Raw genomic sequence first — 10,282 nt, forward strand, 5'->3', positions numbered from 1 at the left:
TTCAGTCTCTAAACATAAACAAAATTTATGATAGTCCATGAGCATGGAAACATTTTAAACTTAAACAGTAATTTTTGTATACCAGGTGCTGTATTTACTATAGTTAAAAGAGAAATGTGGGTGCTTCCCTGGTGGTGCAGTGGTTAATAATCCGCCTGGCAATGCAGGAGACACAGGTTCGAGCCCTGGTCTGGGGAGATCCCACATGCCGCGGAGCAACTAACCCCATGGGCCATAACTACTGAGCCCACGCGCCTACAGCACGTGCTCCGCAACAAGGGAAGCCACCGCAATCGGAAACCAGCGCACCTACCTTGATCCCCACAGGATTGGAAGGGACACCATTCAGCCCGTAACAGGATCGCAATGTCTCAAGACAGTTCCTGCACAGGTAGGCATAGCCTTGTCTTGCTAACTTAAAAAGCTGTTCCCCAATATACTTTTTATCAAACTGCTTGAATTGCTTTCCTTTGAAGTATATAGCATTACTGAGGACCCGTTTTGTCAATAAATCAACTGACTTGGCAGGCAATACCTCTACATTTTGTCTTTTTTTAAAAAAAGAAAGAGAATAGGTCTAAGTAATATTAAACCACACAAGCTGGGATAATACACAGAGGAACACACCATGAGCTGAGGGCCACCTTCTCAAACTGTGTTACGGTCGCTATGCCTGGAAGCCAAGTTAACATACGTGGGCCGCTGCCATGAAGCCCTGATCCCTGCGTTTTCACAGCGTGCTTGAAAGTATTGACAAGTTGGAGTTTGGGCCGTTGTCTCTGCAAGAGGCAAATTGTAATCCTTTGAAAAAGAAGTTAGGGATGAACAGAAGAACCACATTAAATAGTTCATGAAATAGAGAAATGTCTATAAAATAAACGGGCAGGTTGGGGACGGTGAGAGAGTCCCTGCACCTGGCTTTAGGAAGAAAGCTTTTCGGGACAGAATGATGAGAACTGTGCCACGGCAGGTGTAGAGGAATACAGCGGGATTGGGAGGAAAAGGCACTCGTGTGGGACTGGGGTGGCAGTGAGGACCCTCGTGGAAGGCAGGGTGTCTGGGCTGAGACTCACCGGGACCTATCCTGTCCCAGGCATTGCCCTCAGGGCTAGAGATGCATAGAGGTAGTTAATCCTCCCTAAAGGACCCGTGGGAGGTGGGTCCTACCTTGATCTCCACAGGACACAGAGTAAGGAGGGTTCTCACAGCCCCTACGGAAGGAGTGTCAGAAGCAGGAGTCATTGCCACTCGTAATGTCAGATCATACTGGGGCAAGTTTCTTTTATTTATTTATTTATTTTCATTTTTACGTCCCCAGCATCTGGGCCAAAGTCAACATTCAAAGTGTTCGTTAAATTAAGCTTTAAAAAAGGAGGGATTGGGCTTCCCTGGTGGCGCAGTTGTTGAGAGTCCATCTGCCGATACAGGGGACACAGGTTTGTGCCCCGGTCCGGGAGGATCCCACATGCCGGGGAGCGGCTGGGCCCATGAGCCATGGCCGCTGAGCCTGCGTGTCCGGAGTCTGTGCTCCGCAACGGGAGAGGCCACAACAGCGAGAGGCCCGCGTACCGCAGAAAAAAAAAACAAAGAAGAACAGATACCCATGCCAAGTTAATGGGTGTAACCAGCCAACAGGACTGAGCTTACAAAGGAGATTAAAGATTCATTTTTGGATAGTAGTTATACTGGTAAAGATCTATGAAAATGGTCACCATTGAAAGGGCAGGTAAAATGCTCCAAGCCTGACCTTGTATTTCTAGTCTCTATGGGGAGGAAAGTCTGCCGAGGAACAGGATGCTAGTGGAGGGATTGTGCCGAATGAAGAAAATGAACGGGTGGTCGGCGGTGAAATACTCCTCTGTCGACTGGAAGGCCGTTCCGAATATGACGACCGAGGTGGCAGCCGCCGCCTCTGTGCCCTCCTCGTTCACCTCCACGAAGGACTTGTGGACCACCTTCGATACAGAGAGGTCTCCGGCTCCTGATATGCCGGACAGGTCAGCCTTGCCACTGAAGAGATCCTGCATACCCAGGGAGGCCAGCAGAGTGCTGAGCTCGTAGCTCTCCTCCAGCTTAAACCTGGGCAGCTGGACATTGACCTCAAGGAGATGCAGATTCTCGGGTCTGGTCCACTCACGCAGCTTTTCCAAAGTCAGCTGTTGCTCAATCTGGATTCGGAATGGGCAAAAACAAGAGCTGAAATCATTTTATAGAAGGAAGTTAATGAAGCATTGTTGGAATGAACGGGCTCCCTAGCTTCCTTCACGTTTGTACCAACACAGATTCCATTTGGAGCATTTCATTTCTTTCTGGCTATTGGTGATAATGAACAGAGCTGCGTTCCCAGCCACCAAGGGCCCATCCACCCAGGACTCACCAGGCCCCTGCCACATGGGTCACGGGCCGTCCTGGCTAAAATTGCCCTAATTGGTCGCGTGATGCAAGAGGGTGCTTTAAAGCTTTCTTCCATTATTTCATTCTGTTTATTCTGAACCCCAGTGATCACTGTGTTTATCTGGGAACCTCACACAGCGGAAGTTATCTCTGATAGATGTAGCCCATTGGTAAACACAGAAATGGCCCTAGTTCCTCATCTAAAATGGGATAACAGTAGCACATACTTGGAGCGCTGTAAGTGCTGAATGAGTCACCCTACACAAGTGCTGTGTAAGGTCAGCTACTGTCATTACTATTATCACTGCTACTGCACTGGAACAGACGCACATTCCACTTTTCTACTGGTGCTGGTCATTCCAGACTTTCTTTTTGATAATCAGGAACGGACAAGTATGCAAATACAATTGAAAGAAGGAACACAGTGGTTTTAACTTATGCTCTAGAGCTGCAAATGGCTAATATTAAACGCCATCCAACAGCAAGTTTGGTCAGGGATGGGGGAGGGGAAAAGCACACAACAGGCCAGAGACACTGAAGCAAAACCTCACTCTTCACAGTTTTGCCTCTTCCTGGCCCTGGCAAGAGATACGATTCGCTTTGAATTACAATAAGAGAAACCGCAGACAAAGTTCAGGTTAGGCAGCGGGCTTATCTCTCAGACTAACGGGCCACGTGGATCTTTTCCTGTCATGTAGCAGTTGGACATTTAATGCACAACCTACGTGAACTGGGGTGACAATGACCAGATTTTACAGCACATGGCGAAACTATAATGGTCGAGGGTTTTTAATTTTAAAAAACTGTTTTAATGAAACAGTCCCCATTTATGGCACGGGCCTCCAAAGCTCATCTAAGGGAGTCTCCACGAGCTGCCCCTGGCCAGCGTTCCACTCGGTCTGTACCTTAGATGTTCCCGCCACGTTGTGCACCGATAGTAGCTGAACATTTAAATGTGGGCCTTCCATAAAAAGGAACGAAACTGAGTTATCTGTAATGAGGTGCATGGACCTAGAGTCTGTCATACAGAGTGAAGTAAGTCAGAGAGAGAAAAAACAGATACCGTATGCTAAGGCATATGTATGGAATCTAAAAAAGCGGTACTGATGAACCTAGGGGCAGGCCAGGAATAAAGACGCAGACCTACTAGAGAAGGGACTTGAGGACTCGGGGAGGGGGAAGGGTAAGCTGGGATGAAGTGAGAGAGTGGCATTGGTAGCGTGGCATATACGCTACCGAACGTAAACTAGATAGCAAGTGGGAAGCAGCTGCATAGCACGGGGAGATCAGCTCGGTGCTTTGTGACCACGTAGAGGGGTGGGATAGGGAGGGTGAGAGGGAGACGCAAGAGGGAGGAGATATGGGGATATATGTATACGTATAGCTGATTCACTTTGTTATACAGCAGCAACTAACACAACAATGTGAAGCAATTATACTGCAATAAAGATATTAAAAAACGTACAATAAAAAAATAAATAAAATAAAATTATATGCACAGGAAAAAAGAAGTTCTCATCACAAGAAAAAAAATTATAACTGTGTGGTGATGGATGGTAACTAGACTTATTATGGTAACCCTTTCTCATCATATGCAGTTATAGAATCATTATGTTGTACTCCTGAAACTAACATAATGTTACATGTCATTATACCTCAATAATAAAAGTCCCTATAAACATAAATAAATAAATGTGGAGCTTCGCACTGGCACACGTGGATGGGCTACTTTACAAAGGAGTGACGGGAAACTGGGAAGGAACACCGGGTCACCTCACTAAACAAAGAACAAGCACCTACGCCCGACACACACACACACACACACACACACACACACACACACAGGGTCCGCGCATCACTCGGGGTGGGGAGGCGCACCTTCCTCAGCCCCGTGGACTCGTCCAGGATGTCATCCGGCAGCAGGATGACCATGCTGAGGTCCTTTCCCTCGTAGGGCAGTTCCAGCACCTGGCACTTAAGGTCCTTGATGTGGCCAAGCCGAAACCTCTTCTTCTGATACATCATTTTCACTAGTTTTGTGTCTTTCTGAACAATTAAAACACAGATCACTAACACTGTTGTCAGCGTGGCTTTAGAGCACACAGTCTTCTAGAAGGTCACCTGCCCTCACCTTATTCAGTCTGAAAGCTGCATCTTCTGTGGCCTCCATCATGAATTTCTCCTGCCAGTTTCCCTTGAAATAGATGGCATTCACCAGCACCAGCTTAGTCATGCTATCAACCCCACCTGAGGCCAACAGCTCTGGAATTTTCCCTAAAAAGACAAAGTTAGCTTTTTAAAAATCCACCTATCAGAATTCCACATTTGAACTGACCTTTGCTTAGCAATGAAATGCCACTCAAATTCTTCCTTCTATTTAATTTCCTTTAACATGGTACTAAGTCAGCCAAGCCCCCGGGGTGCTTCTACTTTAAATAAACCAGCTCGAGGGGCAGATCAGGGGGACACAATCTGCCCCCAAAGGGCCGATGCTTCAAAACAAGTCAATTGTTTAAAGGCTAAAACCAGGAAAACTCTTCTTTTCTGGAACGTGGGATAAGTAGTGGCCTCATTTTGTGACTGGCCATTCTTTTTCAGGAAAAGAACAATTTCTTAACCAAAATGTTTTGTCACTAATAAATAGCTCCCTTTTTCAAATCTTCCAAGTTAGATGCCTGACTCTCACAGGAAAGCTTTTAACAAATATCCAAAAGGTAGGACAGTTCCTCCCCTGAAACACAGGCCCCACTCATGACGTGGCATGGCCGTGACAGTCCCTGATGGAAGGAACACAGGTGTCCTGTGGGTGCCTCAACCGTTCCGTGACTACGACAGTAACACAAACCAGAAAGAGAGCCTGAGGAGACGCAGCCCCACCTCCCGACCCTGGTTTCTTAGACAAGATGTTGGCGAAAAGTATTTATGACCACAGTAGCTTGTAAATACTGATTCACAAGATTTTCATCTCTTTCAGTCTTCGTTCAATGTTAGTTTTCATTTTAAAATGTAGTTTGGGGAACTTATGGGTAGAAAACATTTAGCATCTTCAGTTAAATCATGTTTACATTTCCACTTTGAGGAATTCCTACATTTGAAAGCTCTCTGGGGACATCCCCCAGTGGTGCAGTGGTTAAGAATCCACCTGCCAATGCAGGGGACTAAGGGTTCGAGCCCTGGTCCGGAAAGATCCCACATGCCACGGAGCAACTAAGCCCGTGCGCCACAACTACTGAGCTCGCCCGCCTAGAGCCCGTGCTCTGCAACAAGAGAAGCCACTGCAATGAGAAGCCCACGCACCGCAACGAAGAGTAGCCCCCACTCACCTCAAGTAGAGAAAGCCTGCGCGCAGCAACGAAGACCCAACGCAGCCAAAAATAAATATATAAAATAAACAAATTTATTTAAAACGGAAGGAAGGAAGGAAAGAAAGAAAAAAGAAAGGAAGGAAGGAAGGAAAGAAGGAAGAAAGAAGAAAGGAAGGCCTGGCCCTGTCTGGCCCTGGGCAGTTGGGCAGTGCAAGGTGGACCCCAGGGTCAGGCTGAGGGGCTAGGGAAGGGGAGAGGGAGTCACCTGCGAGGGGCAGGCGGGTGGACGAAAGGAAGCATCAGTGTGTACGATCAGGGCTGCCCTCACTCACCTTCCGTCTGCCCTTTGACCCACTCGTTTATGGTCTTCCTTGCGTCTTCGGCGGCCTGCAGAAAATCCACACTGGCCAGTTCAGCACCGTACATTTTCTGAGTTGAAGCTAAGAACTCCTGTTTAAGGAAAAAAAAAAAGGAAATGTGAGTAACTCCTACTCCATACAGAAATGGTTTTGTAAAATCCTGAAAAGCAACAGAAATTGTCCCAAAAGGCATATTTCATTGTAACAAAAAAAATTCTAACCCTTCTACATTTTTTACTATAGTGAAAAACACACAGCATTCAACTGACGACCTTAAGCACTTTTAAGTGTACAGTTGAGTGGTTTCAGTGTTGTATAAAATTTACCAACTCCTGGGGACTTCCCTGGCGCTCCCGTGGTTAAGACTCTGTGCTTCCACTGCAGGGGGCAGGGGTTCAATCCCTGGTCAGGGAACTAAGATCCCACATGCCACGCGGCACAGCCCAAATAAAATAAAACAAAATTTACCAATTCTTTTCTACCCCTTGACTAACATTTTCATAAACAAGCAAATACTGATTGTACTTGAAAGTGAATCATGGAATTCACTCTTGCTTTAGCAAAACAGCCAGGGTCAATCTTTTCACTGTGGAGACTAGAAAATGAAATCACATCCATTTCCGGGAAAACTGTCTGTCGTGTTTTCATTCTGGATGATTTTGCTGAATGTTTATAAAACTTAAAGCTGACTTCTGTGACTTGATTTTGTTGGAAAAGAGTCTGCATTGTCTAGTGAGTTTTGGAACACGAAGAGCAAAGTACTTACAGGGAGGAAATCATAGCTTTTCTCTCCATATAACCTGTTAGCAAGTTTCAGAATGTAGGGAGCTCCATGTTTGTTGATATCAGCATTCAAACTCTGAAATCCCGAATGAATCTCCTCAACCTCTTTGAAATAGAGAGCCTAAAAGAAAGAACACATTATTTCTATAACCATTTCTTTTGAAATTATAAGCTGGTTCCTTGGCATTTGCTTCCATCAAATCAAATTAATATTACTAATTATTGATGATCCCCAGCCATCTTCATATTCCATTTTTCATTGGAGAACAAGTAATAGAAAATCCAAAATGTATGTCTTGGTGAAACATAATAAGGACATTGGAAACTGTTTTCCCATCACTTTTTTGGTATAATTAGAGTTCCACAAATAGGAGTGCTTAACAAGCTAAATATTTACACAAGTCTGCTTTTTTCCCCAAAATCAGAAGTGGTAAGTTCATATGTATATTCTATACAAATATAATTTTACTGAAAGTTCTCAGAAATAAACAGTAAAGATAAGAAGCATCAGCTATGTAAGAACACAGAGATGGTACAGATTGAGAGGTTTTTATTTCTTTTCCTTGCAGTACTGGCATCAGTAACTCACTTACTTAAAAATAATTTCCTTAAACTTAACATGGGGCAAAGTTGAATTCCCATACATCAGTTACATCTAGAGGCCCCTTATGGTTTTATGAGGCCTGGGCTGGTTCCTTGCTTTTAAGGCACGAGGAAGAACCGCCACCGTGTACAAAGGCCACTTACTCACTGAGATGTGGAATGTGCGTGGGGGTGCTGTGACGGATCTCTTTACTGGAAACGGGGGTAAAAACTTAAGACTGTTCTTTTCTGAGCTTATAAAGTACCTGGAAAGCCTCAAAACACAAGCTCAGCTTACCTTGCAGGGGACGACTAACAATGACTAGTACCGGGGTTCTTTTTAAACCGGATTTTTAAAAACTTTCAAACGCTTTTGTATCTGCAGTGATGAAAAAGGTTGGTTTTTCCTAAAGTACAGAAATAGAAGCTTGCAGCTGGAACAGGCCCATAAACGTGAATCCGGGCTGGACCTTCCCTGGCTCTAAGTGCAGCGCAATCTGTGACCCGTGTGTTAGAAAGACCTTCACTTTCACCCCTCTTTTCAAGGAAAGCCAGAGCTCCCCACTCAGCATAAAGCACGCCCCGCACACAGGTGCCCTCCACACCCACCAAGGACAGGCAGGACCCTCAGCATCCCCGCCCCCTCTCCCTGCAGGGTCCTACTGCTCACAGGGGAACGGGGATCACAGCCCACCAGGGCACACCTGGTGCCAGGCCCAGGGGTAGGAACACGGACTCACAGGCTCTCGTGTCCCCTTGACTTCTCGACTAGGTGTCATTATGCTCAAAAGTACCAAGACACAGCCGACATTACGGGAGTCGCTGAGCATCACAGGCAAAGCAGAAACTGGACAGTCCTGGGCGGGGGAGGGCGTGGCTTACAGGAAAGCCCTGGAGACTCCTTGCGGGAACGGAAGCAGCACAGGGCAGGGTGTTGTCCCCTTTCTTCCTGCTCCGTCCTCAGTCCCACTAAAAGCAGAGCCTGGCACATCGCAGGTGCTCAGTAAAGGACTGGGTCATGAATGACAGCCTGCATCCCAGTGGATTTTTCCTGGGGCTTTTTCTGAAAGTCTGACTTCATGAAGTATAATGTATAATATAACACACAATGCTGAACACCGAAATACAGTTTTGTACAAACGCGCTGCAAGAGCTCAAAGGCACAACTTTCTGGTACGGTCTGTGCGGTAGGCACCAGCTGGGAGAGCTAGTTTCTGCTCACCTTGGACATCTGCGCCGCGGTATTGCCTCTGGTCCCCAGAAAGACCATGGCCAGCGCTGATGAAATGCTGAAGGGGGAGATGAAGATGTTGCCGGCAGGATCGCTCTTGTTCAGGGCGCGGAACAGGTCCAAGGCGAAGCGGGTGTTTGCCGCGCTCAACTGCTCCATGGTGAGGCTGCAACACAGAGCAGAGCCCTGAGCTGCCCCCTGCCACACCAGCCAATCGGCAACGCCACTTCCCCATCTCCTCCTCAACTCACGCCAGCCACCTTGAAATACCCTGCAACGAACTTGTACTTTCTCTCTCCCTCTCTGTCTCTCTCTGTCTCTCTCTCGCGGAGGGCAAGAACACTCCATGTGCACTACTGTGGGAGCTTGGGGCGACTGGCCAAGGATTCAGCAGTGACACGGGATCAGGACTCCGTGTCCTAAAGGGCCCTGGCCGTGCAGACAGGTGCATCTGGGCCCTTCCCTACCACACGTGGGAGCGCACACTTCCCACCCTCCGTTCAAGTCTCTGATTCATTTGAGCCATGAATCCACTGCCCACTTTTACCTGAAAAAGAATGTTTCTATTAGAAAGTCATAGCTACCTGCTACTCATTAAAGCAAATTCCCGCAAAAGAGACAGAAGTATCCTCGTTTTTGAGATTCACTTGCTGGTGTTTAGAGAGGTCCCCAGTCTCACAGCTGGTGAAGGATCTGAGAGTGGGAAGCCAACACAGGCCCCGGGGTCAGGTAGGGCAGCCCGACAAGGAGAAGGTGACAAGTATCCTCTGTCACTCCCGCGGGCACGGAGGGGCTGCAGGTGAAGCACCTGGCCTTGCGCTCAGCTCAGCCAAGCACTCTCCCCACCTGACCTCGACTCTCAGCCCACATACAATCGAGCAAGAGGAACAGTCGTGCTGGCTGCCCAGCGTGTAAGTGCTAAGTTGAATTATTACTGTTGCTGCTGATAAATAATCTCTAGGATCGCACTGGCCTCCCTTCCCTGCCTCCAGCCGCAGAAAGGAGAAGCCGCTCCGCCGGGGCTGCCTGGAAACCCTCACAGAGAGAGAAACATTCAGGACTCCGGCTTCGGCTTCCGCTTCCGCCTTCAGGCCCCAGGGAACGACCTCCGTCTGCCGCAGGCCGCCCGGTTTGGTCTCCCGGGACGCAGCGCCGGGGACTCCGGGTGGGGCGCAGGGCAGGTGGCGGTAACCACCGGACTCAGGGACCCCGCGAGGCGCACGGCGGGGCGGGGTGCCCACCGGACGCGGGGACCCCGCGGGGCGCACGACGGGGCGCGGTGACCACCGGACGCGGGCACCCCGCGGAGCGCACGGCGGCGCGGGGTGACCACCGGACGCGGGACCCCGAGGGGTGCTCGCGGATCGGAGCCTCTCCCGCCCGGCCCAGATCGCTACCCGGCCTTACCCGCTGCTGGGCTGTCTGGGCGAGGTGCGTGGTCTGGGCAGAGCGCAGAGCGCGGCCCTTATAGGCAGAAGGGAGTGTCCCCGGAAGGCGGGGCGGCGCTGGTGGGCGGGGCACAGGGCGGGCCAGCGCGGCTCCAGGCAGCGCGCTCCTGGGGGTCCAGCACCTCTCTGAGTTCCAGGCAAACTCAGCTCTCCGGAAAGGACCTGATGGGCTATTTCCTA

At 48.7% G+C, this 10,282-nt stretch overlaps 1 protein-coding gene across 3 annotated transcripts; it reads right to left on the bottom strand.

Annotated features, from left to right (window-relative positions):
- Nucleotides 1-1,258: 1,258 nt before the first annotated feature.
- Nucleotides 1,259-10,079, bottom strand: LOC117313776 (leukocyte elastase inhibitor-like). Of its 3 annotated transcripts, XM_073810239.1 has the most exons (8): nt 10,062-10,079; nt 9,239-9,347; nt 8,646-8,820; nt 6,825-6,962; nt 6,032-6,149; nt 4,526-4,668; nt 4,273-4,440; nt 1,259-2,168 (listed from the first exon to the last, which is right to left on the bottom strand). In XM_073810239.1, the coding sequence occupies exons 2-8, from the start codon at nt 9,247-9,249 to the stop codon at nt 1,764-1,766; spliced, it is 1,158 nt and encodes a 385-aa protein (XP_073666340.1). In that variant the 5' UTR covers nt 9,250-9,347; nt 10,062-10,079; the 3' UTR covers nt 1,259-1,763. The 3 variants fall into 3 exon arrangements, with proteins under 3 accessions (XP_073666340.1, XP_073666341.1, XP_033719654.1); XM_073810240.1 differs by lacking the exon at nt 9,239-9,347; XM_033863763.2 differs by lacking the exon at nt 10,062-10,079 and having other exon boundaries at nt 9,239-9,675.
- Nucleotides 10,080-10,282: the final 203 nt, after the last annotated feature.

The sequence above is a fragment of the Tursiops truncatus genome, chromosome 10 (assembly GCF_011762595.2).
Source record: "Tursiops truncatus isolate mTurTru1 chromosome 10, mTurTru1.mat.Y, whole genome shotgun sequence".
NCBI classification, from domain to species: domain Eukaryota; kingdom Metazoa; phylum Chordata; class Mammalia; order Artiodactyla; family Delphinidae; genus Tursiops; species Tursiops truncatus.